At 48.9% G+C, this 13510-nt stretch overlaps 1 protein-coding gene across 2 annotated transcripts in view; it reads left to right on the forward strand.

The window, feature by feature from the left end:
- Positions 1-2912: 2912 nt before the first annotated feature.
- CRY2 (cryptochrome circadian regulator 2) overlaps positions 2913-13510 on the forward strand; it is a gene marked incomplete at its 5' end in the record, with an annotated part of 33616 nt that continues 23018 nt past the window's right edge. Inside the window, 3 exons of one of the 2 annotated variants that reach the window (XM_082661049.1) lie at positions 2913-3127; positions 10827-10935; positions 13307-13449. In XM_082661049.1, coding sequence (XP_082517175.1) covers positions 2913-3127; positions 10827-10935; positions 13307-13449 — 467 coding nt within the window. Of the gene's footprint in view, positions 3128-7061; positions 7473-10826; positions 10936-13306; positions 13450-13510 lie in introns of those variants that run through there. The other variant, XM_082661050.1, reaches the window with a different exon arrangement.

The following is a 13510-nucleotide window of genomic DNA, read 5'->3' on the forward strand; positions in this document are numbered from 1 at the left end:
TCCGGAGCCTGTGCTCCGCAACGGGAGAGGCCACGACAGTGAGAGGCCCGCGTACCGCAAAAAAAAAAAAAAAAAAAAAAGAAACAAGTTGATATCTTGTGTCTGCTCCCCAATGAAAGTTCATTTGTAAGGTATCCTTGTCCAAAAAAAAAAAAATCCTGAATTCTTATGAAGCTCTGGAGCTAACTCCCAATTAACAGGAAGTATAGGATTAGAGATTGGTATGTTAAATGATTCTCAGAGACGCAATGAATGAGAACAACCCAGAATGTGGGGCTCTCTGCAGGGAAAATGACCCTATTTCCTCAACAAATAAATTGCCAAGAGAAAAAAAGAGAGAACGAAGAGGAACCTATAGTTTAAAATAAACTTGCAAGACATGTCAACCAAAAAAAATAGAAAGAGATAAATGACAATCACTCAGCAACTATTTATTGAGCACCTACTACATGTCAGGTACCAAACCAGGTTCTGGGAATACACTGATGAGCAAGATAAACACAGTCCCTGCCCTCATGTAGCTCATGGTCTATAGAGAAAGCATCGTGGGAGTTCAGAGGAGAAAAAGAGAAGAATACCCATCTTTGAGGCTATAGGGAAGAACGATCTCCTTCCACTCTCTGTTCCATTCCTAGTAGAGCATCAACCTTGTGGAGAAAAAAGGGGAGAAGGGGACTTCCATGGTGGCGCAGTGGTTAAGAATCCACTTGCCAATGCAGGGGACGTGGGTTCGAGCCCTGGTCTGGGAAGATCCACCTGCCGCGGAGCAACAAAGCCTGTGTGCCACAACTACTGAGCCTGCTCTCTAGAGCCCACGAGCCACAACTACTGAGCCTGCGTGCCACAACTACTGAGCCCGCGTGCCACAACTGCTGCAGCCACGTGCCACAACTACTGCAGCCCGTGTGCCGAGAGCCTGTGCTCCGCAAGAAGGAGAAGCCACCGCAATGAGAAGCCCGCGCACCGCAACTAGAGAAAGCCCTTGCACAGCAACAAAGACCCAACACAGCCAAAAAAAACAAACAAATAAATAAATAAATTTATTTTTTAAAAAATGGGGGGTAGGAGAGAGGAACACAAAATCTCAAAAGAAATGATCAACTATACCTCAATTTAAATAAATAAATGTTTTTTAAAAAAAGAAAAGTAATGAGAGGTGGCATCTCTTCGTTCAGCAAGCATTTGGAGAGGGGATTCAAAAATGATGACAGGGTCCAGACTGGGATAGACCATTAAGGTTCCTGGCAACCTGAGATTCTAGTCCCTGTCCAACTTTTACTAAATAATCCTCAAGCATAAAGTGCCAAACACTGAGCTAGACCCTGGAAATACAGCTGTAAGTGAGCCACATTCCTTGCCCTCCAGTAATTTATAGGCTAATGAGGCAGACAGACAAGTAAGAAATTCCCGTACCATGTACTAAGGCCAGTGATAAGAAGCACAGAACGAGATGGGTCACTAGGTAGGCTGGGACCAGATGGCAAGTGATATCTACACTGAGCAGTGACACAGGACAAAGTGGAGTCAGAAAGGGGGTGGAGTGTGGCCTGTGATCCAGGTTTGAGGGAACAGTTTGTACAAAGCCCTGGCAATGAGAGACCCTAGGATTGCAACAACACTGGTTTAAGAGTTGTGCCAATCAACACCACTAAATTGCTAGCTATATTGCTAAATTCCTCACTGCTCATTCCCAAGTTCAGGAAGGGTTCTGAGCATGGGCACAACCTAGGGACAAACTGAGATAGACTCTTCATTTGATAACCCCCAGAGCTCCAGTCTGACTAGGGTAGCTTAGACCATCATCAACACTTCACTGTGGAGAAGACATGCTTCTCCTGTCATTCACTCATTCTGTCAATCAGCAAGCCCTGTGCTAGACTCCAGAAGGAGAAGAGGGCGCCACCTGGCTCCCCTGGGAGGAATGGGGAGTGTCCTCCACATCTCTGAATCCCACACAGACTCCAGTTCAGTGCTTTGCATACAGTGGTACCACTGAGTCTACTCAACATAGAAGTAAAAGCAAAACTCATCTGATGGCATAATTACTATCTCAACCCACGTCCTCTACATTTCCAGCCCCTACTCCCAAACCTTCTACTGCTGCACATCAGGGCACTTCTCCCCACTCTTTGAACTCTACCGCTTGTAAATGCCACGTTGCTCACCGCAGACGCAAGTATAGCTTTGTAGGTAAAAGCAGAAGCTTCGGATTCACAATAATCGGGGTAGAATCCTTTTATTAGCGTTATGATACTGAGCAAGTCACTCACCCTGCGGCAGCCTCAGGTTCTTTTGTCCGTAAAACGAGAATAAGAACAGCTCTTTCACTAGGGTTCGTTGAATGAATGCAACTGGGCTGAACTGAGTAGTAAATGGCACAGTCAATGTAAGGGTATTATCATGTTGCTTGGCATATATAATGCACTCAATAAATGGCGGCTGCAGTAGAATGTTTTAATGATGTATATAGAGTGAGGTAGATGATGATGATATTGATGACGATGAATATGTAGGACGGCCGGTTGTTCGTCGTGTAATTCACTTTCTGGAGTCACAGCAACCCCGCCAGCCTACACAGCTTCCAGCGGCAAGCCTGGGATCCACAGTACCTCCGGACTCGGTCCAAGCCCAGACCTCTCTGGGGAGCGCCAGCCTCCGTCACCCGCCTAGCCCTCCGGCTCCTCCCCAGCGAGCCCACACATGGTGGGAACGTGAGGGGACGGGGTCAGACTGGGCGCCTCAGAGCCAATCGCCGGGCGAGAGGCGCCCAGCCAATAGAAGATGGGATCCAGGTCCCGGGGGCGGGGACCCAGAGAGGAACGGAAGTGTCATAGGTCACTGGGCGGGCTGGGGGCGGAGCCCGCGGTGTCTATGGGGGCGGAGCAGCGGTGGCCAGAGCAGTCAGGGCGGTGATGGCGGCGGCTGTGGCTACCTCGGCAATGGCGGTCCCGGCGCCAGCGGCCCGCGCGGAAGGCGCTTCCTCAGTGCACTGGTTCCGCAAGGGGCTGCGGCTCCATGATAACCCGGCGCTGCAGGCGGCCGTGCGTGGGGCGCACTGTATGCGCTGCGTTTACATCCTCGACCCTTGGTTCGCGGCCTCCTCCTCAGTCGGGATCAACCGATGGAGGTGAGGGGGCCCGGGGCGGGTTCGCGGGCCCGGGGGACGCAGCCTTGCCTCTGGGGCACCCATCCTCGGAAAGGGAGGCTCTGGCCCCAGTCCCCTCTGCCGAAAGACCCCGGCCTGAAGGAGGTGGGTCAGGGGGACGGAGCCGAGTCTCCAGAGGGGAGAAGTCGGGAAGAGGGAAGCAATTAGTCCCCGTAGTAATAGCCTGGGTGGACCAGGGCTCAGCTTCTGACACCGCGCGCTCGCACTGCGTGTTACCCTCTTTGGTCCTCACGACATTCCTGTGGGACAGATCATGATCCCCATTGTACAGATGAGACTCTTGAGCCCTAGAGGCACAAAGTTGACGTGCTCAAGGAGTTGCAGCCAGTGAGAGGCAGAACAGGGACTCCTTGTCTAAGACTCTTAGGGGTGTACTGGGGGCGGGGGAAGGGGGAGGACAGGAACTATTGTGGTGTGAGGGCAGGGATAGGTTTCTGAATTGATAGCATGGCAGATGCCTGCATTCTTCAAGTAAAGAGCGCATTGCTGTGCTCCTGAAGGTCATCTGTAAGCCTGTGGTTTGTCTGAATCCATTTTTTCAACCATCCTGCCTTCCCTCCACCAAGATCATTCTGTTTCTGGAGGCGTCTAGAGACCCTGGCTTAGCATTAGATAGGGCAAGTGCCGTCTCCCCTTCATTATAGATAAAGGCCTCAAGGGCATGTTCACTTAGAGGCACTTTGTGTCCGGAGCTGGAGAGCAGAGAGCAGTACTTAATCCATTTTGGAGAATTCCCTCAGCAGCTATGGGCTTGCTAGAGGAAAAAAAAAAAAAAAAAAGGAACCAAAGTGTCCCTTCCTCCTCTTCTCATGAGATTGTTTTTTAAAGGACGGTTGAGCCATTATAGATTAGATGTTTATCAACTGATGTACTAAGATTAGGGACCAGGAAAGCTGTGATATCAAGGGTCCCTCTTTGATGATTCCCAGGAGATGGAGTGGACAGGATCATGGGAGAAGATTAACAGATAGGCAGTTGATGGCTTTTCTCTTTAACGAGTGTTTAAAACCAAGGAGTTCTGAGACCTTGTGTCCCCATCTCTCTTTAACACGCCCCTCGGTAGTCCTTTGGTTTGTTTGCATCGTTTTGGAGCATGTTTGCTTGTGACCTTGTTGCTCGAGAGGCAGGGTTATTCCCAGGATATGCTGGCTCTCCACCATTCTTTCCTCACCAAGGTGTGTGTGCCCTGCTAGGAGAGTGAATGCCCCTAGCAGTGGATCTATTAAGTGCCCCCCTCCTGACCCATTTATATTGAGAGAACAACTAAAGATAGTCCTGTGGAGAGCCTGCCTACACAATTTTCAGCTGCTGTATTGCTCTGCCTCTGCTTCAGTTTCTATAGATAGGAGGTTGGGTTTGACAAACATCCTCAAATGACCGGCCATCCCTAGCATGGACTAAGCCTGAGACTTTGCCCCTCTCCCAGTGGCAGTGTGCCAGTCAGAGCAGAGGTAATAGAATCCAGACTGCTTGCTTGCTGCGTTGTCACGGAGTTTCTCCTTTTTGGGGGTTTTGGAGGACATTGCATGGACTACCTACTCCTTTGTGGTAGTGGAAATTACAGATCAACAACAAAAACTCTGTTGCTGATTAAACTCAGATTCGCTAGAAACTAGGAGTTTTGTGGGTCACCCTCTTGTGATTGTGCTTTTGAGTGAGTGAGAGAGAAAAGGAATGTGGCAGTTCAGATGCCTGTGTCAAATCCTGAAGTCAGAGACTGTGTAGGAATGCAGATGTTAATTGAGCAATTATTTAATGAGTGCCTAATATCTGCCAGGCACACTGCTAGGTGCTGCTAGGGAAATAGCAGTGAACAAGCAGATGTGGTGTCCAGAGCTCCTGGAACCTACATTTGCACGGCGCAAGACAAGTAAACAACCTTAATTTAGTAGAACTAATGCCATGAAGTAAATAAAGAAGGGGGACAGACTAGAGCAGTGGTTCTTAACCTTGCTGCACATGGGAATCATTTAAGGATCTTTAAAAGATGTCTGGGCCCCCTTCTCTCCCAATTCTGATTTTATTGTTCTGGGTTATGATGTGGGCATTAGGGTCTTTAAAGGTGTGGTGTGCAGCAAAGCCAGAGAAGCACTGGACTAGAGAACCCCAGACCTGAGCCCGGCAGCTTGGGATATGTATTGCAGTGCATTGGCAAGAAGTCTGATTTGTTTTGGCATCAGAAGAAAGAGGTGAAATCACACAAAACAGATCAAATACGATAACTGCTCCTGGAGCTGGGCACAGACACATTCGTACCACCCCCGCCATGTTCTTTGCTCCCAGGTTCAGAGCGAGGGCAGAACTGCAGGCTGTTTTATGCACTCGGTTGGGTGTTGGGGGAGTGATGGAGCCAGCTGTACCTCTGTGTAACTACAATATGTGTAATCTTCCAGTGGCTGTTTCTGGATCTGGAAGTGACCTGGGAGAATTGTGCTGCAGCGTAACATTCTAGCTCTGTAAATATTTCAGTTGCTGCCTCTGAGGAGCCTCCCTCAGAAGAGTGGGCCCTGGGCCATCTGCAAGAGGTGGGGGGAACCAAAATCTGTATCTCTGTTATCCTCCTGCACTTCCTACACTGACTCCCACACAGCGTTTTTCAGCAGATAAATCAGATTAAAATAACCATGAATGGCCCTTCCTAAGAGTAAAAGTGGACAGAGAAAGGCAACCAAGAACATGTACATTTATTAGCATAGGAGAAGGGCTTGCATGCTCCTTGCCTTGGTGGTAGTGGGACGTTTATAGGCTAATTGTAGCATTTGAGCCTCAGGACTTTTTTCTGCCAAGCACTAGTTAGCTAAACCCTTTGCCATTTTCCCCAGCCCCACCTTCCCCAAATTTACTGCGTCTAGAAGGAAGTACTGTAGTGAGAACCATAAAAAAAAAGAAGGGGATGTGAGCCCCTTCTAGATTTAAAAATGGCCCTTGCAGTTTTTCATTACCTTTCTCTCCCTACTGCAACCCAGATGGGTGTTGGCAACAATTCACCTCACCCTTTATTTATGTCATTTTCTCCTTGGCTCTGTGCTACACCTGTATTCAGGAACTTGGGGGCAGGAGTTGGTAGAAATAAAATATCAGCCCAAATCACTCAGAACTAGTGAATGAGATGACCTGGGAACTCCCCAGCATGCCTGGTGAGAACAAGTGTGTCTCTCTTCCCAACGCCGGGAGCTAAACACTGGTGGACTGTCCAAGTTGGGTGGTTCTTCCCTGGAACTTGGTCAGCAAGAAGGTCTACAGGCAGGGAAATTTGAGTTTCTCTGAGTTGTTCACACTGGTACCCAAGAGTCACTGTATTGTTCTGCTGCTGAGGAAATGTTTCCATTTGCCTAAAAGGGATGAAAACTTTCACATTCATCTTTCTCTTTGAAATTAGGAAAGAATAAACATAGTTTTAGCCAAGTGATACGTAGAGATCAATCCCTGCTATGGATTGTGGGTTTGGGTTATCCTTTTCCATGGGGCTTAAAGCGCTCTTAATTACTTAGGAGAAATTAATTTATATTAATAGCCTATGTAGCCAGTCTGGGCTGGCCAATGATACCATCATTACAGTTAACCTTGGCTTGAAGCAGAGAAACTTGGTCAAGGGCGATCTAGACCCAAAAAGAGAGTTCACTATCATTTTCCCTCTTCCTATTAATAACAAGCAAAATATTTCTCAACACAGAATCTGCCTTCTCTCGAGAAGTCCTTCCCTGAAAGATCTACGTGTCTTTTATTTTAAAGGGCTAGTTCCGTGGAGTCCCTGAATTACTGAGTCCTTTTAGTATTTTTTGAAATCCCAATTTGATTTCTTCCAGTTCTGTCTGCTTCTGGCTCCAGAGCACTTACATAATGCAAGTAAGCTGCACATGTTGTCTAATCCAAAGGGTGAGCTTGAACTCTCACCCAGGACGGTGCGCTCTGAATTTCAGCCATGTGAGCTCAGCTTGGAGCTGCCAAGGGTTAGCTGCCTGCCCGAACACTGCCACCTCCAATGCCCAGGCCAGTTTTCTTTAGAGTCCCCCCTCATTGGAGTAAAGAGAAACTGGCCATGTGGAGAGGAGGGCTCTAGGGGAGCACAAAGGCCCAAGGGTCTCTCTGGTGAAAGAATGCGCCCGCTGGCCCCAGTGAGCTTTTGCCCAGGGCAAGCACTGCTCCGCTGCCCCCTGTTCCTTCTTGGCAGTCCTCACAGGTGGTGCCCTAGCGGTGGCTACTCTTTCTCTGTCTGCCTGGAGGCTGGGGCTCCTGGGGGCCATCCTGAGGCCTCCCTTCCTGGAGGAGCCCTGCAGGGCTTGACTGGGGAGCGGGGGAGTTGGAAGTAAGTAACAGCATTTCTAGAGGGCCAAAGGGGAGGCAGAAACCAGGCTCTCAAAGAGAGGAAGTTCAGTGAAAACAAACTAGAAGCAAAGAAAGGCAACTTGTAAATAGAAGCTAGAAGTAAAATTCAGTTTTCTGGGACAGTGCTTCTGAACCTTTGATGTGCAAAGGAGTCACCAGGGGATCTTGCTAAAATGCGGATTCGGTTTCTGGAGGTCTGGGATGGAGCCTGAGATCCTGCATTTAAGCAAGCTTCTGGGTGATTCACAGCTGTTGATCCCCGGAGGAGCAAGGATTTGGTAGCAAAGGTGTTGGCCTACGAGTAGAGCTGTGGTGCTCTCTGATGGCTGAGTCCCTGGCAGCACAGCCTCGGTGCTCAGGGGGTAAGTCCTGGTTGAGAGGCAGTGGAGCCTGGTGGTTAAGAATAAAGACGCCAAACCACACTGTCCGGGTTTGAATTCTGGCCACCTGTTAAGTGAATGATGTTACGCAAATTACTTAATCTCTCTGTACCTGAGTTTCCCTCATCTGTAAAATGAGAATTAAAGGAGGTGATATATGTAAAACAAGTAGGATAGTACTTGGTTCATTGTAAATGCTCATTAAATATTAGTTGTTGCTGTTACTGTTATTATCCTTTGGTTGCTGAGTCCAGAGTCGTGCCTTCCGCTCACTGCCTCGGCTATAGACTTCTCTTGTCAAAGAAGAAAAGGGTTCTCACAAGGTTATCTGTACTACAGAGATGCTGCAAGGAATCTCTCCTTTTAATAAATGAGGTCTAGAAATAAAGTCTACAGAAGGCAGCTGGAACCTAGCTTTCATGTGCATGCCAGTCCTATTTGTAGCTTCAAATCAAAGTCCTGGGCGGCGTGGTGGACTATGAAGGCTGAGACCCCCAAAGTGCATGGCAGGGACATTCCTGGGAGCCGCAGGACCCTCTGTCCTGGGCTTGCAGAATCTAAGTCACCAGTTATCCCTAGGCATTCTGCCTGGCAGGGCCCAGGTTTCAAGTGGCACAGAGGCAGTTTACACTGGTCTCTCGTCTTTTCCTCCTGAGAAGAGGGTGAGGCCTGGGAGGAGGCCAGAGCAAGTGCAAGTGCGTCACTCTGTCTCAGCTTTCCTTTTCTGAGGGTGACAGTGTTTCAGAAACAGGAATTCGCAGAGGTGGAGCTTTGGCTTTGCATAAAGCAGCATTCAGCCTGTCAGTCTCCCATCGCAACCCCTTGGGGAGTCTCTGCCTGCTCCTGAGCTAGCCTGATGCTTCGGGCTGAGCCCAGGACTCAGCTCGTGCTGGAATGTGGGTCTGTGGCATTCTCCGCCTGGCAGTGTCAGGTTGTCGACGTCAGAGGTGGCAGCAGGGACTGGTTCCAGTTGGCAGCCTGGGAACAGTCGCTGCTTCTGTAAGCCTCCCATAGTCAAGGGAACGTGATGTGCTGCATAGGAGCCACCGGGTTTCGTTGTGCTCAAAATAAAATCCGGTGATTCTCGTTGTTGACAGGCCTGGGTGGGAGACCCCAGCATAGATAGCAGGAGGTGTCCATGAACGCGGCTCACCTGCCAGGGCATCGTTCCTGAGGAAGAAGAGCAGAATGTCAGTGGATTATCTGGAGTCACGTTTGTGTTTGCCGCAAACACATGAGATCCTGCAGGAATCTCAGCCCCTGGAGCAGTGTTTGATGTGCCACTGAAAGGCTTAAGAAATGCGGCACAGAGAAGAAAACATGGTTTGAGTCTGACCGAGAGTCGGATAGTTTGTTATCCCAGCTTTGTCACTCAATAACTGTAATCTTTGGCAAATTAATTCTCCTCTCTGTATCTCATTTTCCTCATCTATAAAAACAGGATAGTATTTTCCTTCAAAATGTGTTGAGAGGGCTTCCCTGGTGGCGCAGTGGTTGAGAGTCCGCCTGCCGATGCAGGGGACACGGGTTCATGCCCCGGTCCGGGAAGATCCCACATGCCGCAGAGCGGCTGGGCCCGTGAGCCATGGCCGCTGAGCCTGCGCGTCCGGAGCCTGTGCTCCACAACAGGAGAGGCCACGACAGTGAGAGGCCCGCATACCGCAAAAAAAAAAAAAAAAAAAAAATGTGTTGAGAGAATTCAAAAGAAAACGCACTTAAAAAGCATAACAGGCATATAATGACATTGATAACATTAGTTGTCTCTGGAGAGGGGGATGGATTAAATTCCTTGGGGAAGCAGGAGGAGGAGACTTTTTACTGTGTACCCTTTTGTAACTTGAATTTTGAACCACATGAAGAGTTAATCTGTTTAAAATGTTAAAGATGAAACACATAATCTGTTTAAAATGTTAATTTAAAGATAAAACACATATCATAAAATGTATTGGTGGAATTTCTCAGAAAGGCGATTATGCCTAACTGAACAGGTAATAAATTTTTGTGGTCCTATGAAGTAAATAAATAAAACACTGAGGGCTCTCAGGCAGTGTTAATTTCCTTTCCCTTTCCCATGGTGATCCAGCTCAGGCTAGGTCTCTTAAGTTTCTGGAGTCTCCCACACCTCAACTCCCACCCCCGAAAGCATGGGAGAATATCTTACAGAGGAGTGCCTCCTCCCTCTTGGGACAAAAACCTGGTGGCCAGAGCCCTGGAGAAGCCTGGAGAATGAGCTACCTGCCAAATGAAACCCTGGCAACTGGGGACTCAGCCCAGGCTGTGGGACCATGGGACCGTGGCGGTAGACATCCGTGCAGCCCAAAGCATGAGTGCGGAAAGACAAGGGAGTCTGTTGGACCAGGGTAGGTGAGACTTTCCAGGGCTCTTGCAGTCTTGTTCCTCTGCTAATAGGACCTCAGGCCTCCATACCACGGGACTGCACTTGTCTTTCAGATGGCTTTCCCGTGTGTCCTCTCTTTTGATTCTCACAACCACCTGGTGGTGGGAAGATATTTACCCCCAGGGCCTGAGGCCAAGAGGGGGTAAGTGACTTGCCTGTAATCACAGAGGAACAACACGAGTAGGAGCAGCTCACACATATCGCAGATTTCCTACATGCCAGGCTCTGTGCTAAATGTTCTTCGTGCATTATTTGGCTTTCTTAACCATTCTGTGAGATAGGTACCAACACCAACTCCATATCACAGATTAGGGGCGGGGTTGGGGGGAAAGCTAAAGAGGTTAAGTAACTGCCTAAAGTCACACAGCTAGTAATGACAAAGGCAGGATTTCAGCGGAGATGGCACTGATCCTCTACCATATCACACGTCAGCCAGAACGCAGTAGAACCATGCTACTTGTTTGGCATAAACAATGTACCAGCTTCTCCCTGCTTTGTTAGGAAAGAGTAACTCTTTGTTGTGTTACCACCAACAAGGACTGTGTGGGTTCTGCAGGTTCCTACTTCAGTCTCTGGAAGATTTGGACACAAGTTTAAGGAAACTGAACTCCCGCCTGTTTGTAGTCCGGGGACAGCCGGCTGACGTGTTCCCAAGGCTGTTCAAGGTAAGTGTGCAAAGTCCAAGAGAAGATAGTGAGAGTCTGCTCCAGGGTTTCCCCACAGACTGAACGAGACAGTATTCTGACTGAGGACATGGAAATGGTCGGGGACGGTCTGACCACTGCTGCTAGGGAAGTTGGGAGCAAATGCAGCCCGTCAGCTGCCAACAGAATGGAAACTGCGTTAAGGAGAAATTCTGTGAATCCAGTGTCTTGTTGGAAAGTTCCCATCTCAGTCCAGACATGGGATGTGGCAAGTTATTCCACCCCGGATGCCACTGGCTTCCTTAGATGTTTTCTTGGCTCAAGCCAGCAAGATTTATTAGGGCTCATCCTACGCCAGGAGTTTGAGGGTGAGCTTTCCTATTGAGCAATGGGCGTTCCCCATCTTGCTTTGCTTTGCTTATTGGAAAAAAAAGTCAGCTTCTTTGAGGAAACATCCCTACTTCCTCTGTGAGTGATTGATAAAATCTTCATTTAGGTACCATATAGGCCTCTGTTTGCTATACCAGGTAGCCAGCCCACTTTTCCCCCCAACCCCTTTATAAAACACAGTTTTTAAGGCCCAAACAGAGACGAAAGTGCTCATGGACAGAGGACTCTAGGACGTTCTCCCCTCATCCTCGGTGGCACACAGTTGTTTTTCTGCCTCTCTCCACCCCAGCTTCCTTCCCTACTCTTCCTGGGGGAAAAGGCAAGAGCAAAGACTTAATGTCAAGGCCATAGCTTAGTAAACACTTCATCATTCACTTTACGTCCCCGCACAAATGCCACGGTACTGATAATAGCCAGCGTTCATTGAGGGCTGACCATGAGTCAAACACTGTTCTAGGTAAGTGCTTCACATACATTAATTCACGTACTCCTCACAGCGGCCCTCAGAGGTGGGCGCTGCTGTCCCTATTCTGCAGATGAGGGAACAGTATCTTGGGAAGCTAAGGGTGGTGGTCTAGGATTTGCGCCCAGGCTCTGACTCCAGGGCTGTGTTCTTAACCACCGCACCGTTAAACACATTTGCCTCTCTTCTGCCTCTGCATTGTCCCCTCTCTCCCAGCACCTCAGAGGCCAACCCGCTAACAGCCCAGAGATACAGATCATTCATTCACTGTATGTTATTAAGCTTCTACTGTGTACTAGGCCCCATACTAGGTCCTAGGGTAATGAAGAATAAGCATGATTTCTGCTGTGAGCATTCACACTGTAATGGAGGAAACAGGCAAGTAATGGGAAGCTTCACTGCCATGTGATAACTGCTGTGATGGAAAACGGGCAAGGTTCAGGAGAATCATACTGAGGGAGAAGGCCTAGGAGGCTTCTTGGAAAAGGTGTCATCTAATAATATTTTTATTATTATTCACAGGGTTATGAGTCTTTAACAGTGTAATCTATATGAACTGCTAAGCATGGTACTTGGCTCATAGTAAGTGCTCAGTAAGTGTGTAGTGCTGCTGTCCTTGAACGAGGGATAAGCAACCCTGCTCAGGACTCACATGCATCAGGGCTGAGTCAGGACCAGGCTGGCCTGTGCACGGCCAGGACATTTGCCCCGGGGATTCAGAGTTTTAAGGGACCATGACCAGAGACTTTGGTTGGAATGTGGTTTCCTTCTAGCTAGTTGCATGCTCTAGGGCTTTCTGTGGGTTTTCTGTACAACTTTTCACTGGGCCACTTTCTCCCAGCTTTGCTAGGAAATCTAGAAACTTCTACCAGACATGACTAAAGACTTGGAAAAGAATTCCCTTCTTTTTAAATATGTGGCCCCTCTGGTCTGATTTCTCTGACCTCTGGGCTAAGGGCTGCTCCTCCTTTCCCAGCTCTCTGAGACCTGGAGCCTATTAGCTGTGTTTCCTACTGGCCTCAGGAGTGTTGCTGTGGAAACCATCAACACACTTCACACAGCACAAGTCTGCCAAGAAAACTAGGCCAGAAGTTTTCAGGGCCCTGAGGAGCTCTGGGAAAGGCTTGCCAAGCAGGCGGAATATGGCAATCCTGTCCCCCGCCATCTTTACCATTGAGTCAGTGCCTTTCTGGGATTGGAGGCTCCCCTGGGAGCATGTATTTATATCCTCCTGCTGCATTCTCCTACCACAAGGACACAGCAAGTGCACAGAGCTTCCCACCTCTCTCCTGATTCCACAGAGACCACTAGCCTCGGGCTCCACTGTCGTAGGCTGCTGGCCTCACCTCAAAGGCCTGCCCTCCTCAAACCTTGTGGATCTCAGATTTTTGGTTTTCCAGTTCAAGTCATTGTCCCTAGTTTGTTCTGCAGCCCATTCTGTCAGGTCTCTAGACTTACTGTACCCTCCCAGGAGAGAGCTGAGTGCCCAGCTTCTTTCTCCCCAAACAGTGTTGAGCATTACAGATTCTCTCCCTACAGGAATGGGGGGTGACCCGCTTGACCTTTGAATATGACTCTGAACCCTTTGGGAAAGAACGGGACGCAGCCATCATGAAGATGGCCAAGGAGGCTGGTGTGGAGGTGGTGACTGAGAACTCTCATACTCTCTATGACCTGGACAAGTAAGAGATGGGCCCCAGGGGTCAGGTTGCCAATTGTGGGAGTTGGTGATTTGGGCCCCTG

This window comes from Grampus griseus (assembly GCF_964374135.1).
Source record: "Grampus griseus genome assembly, chromosome: 8".
In the NCBI taxonomy this organism is placed as follows: Eukaryota; Metazoa; Chordata; class Mammalia; order Artiodactyla; family Delphinidae; genus Grampus; species Grampus griseus.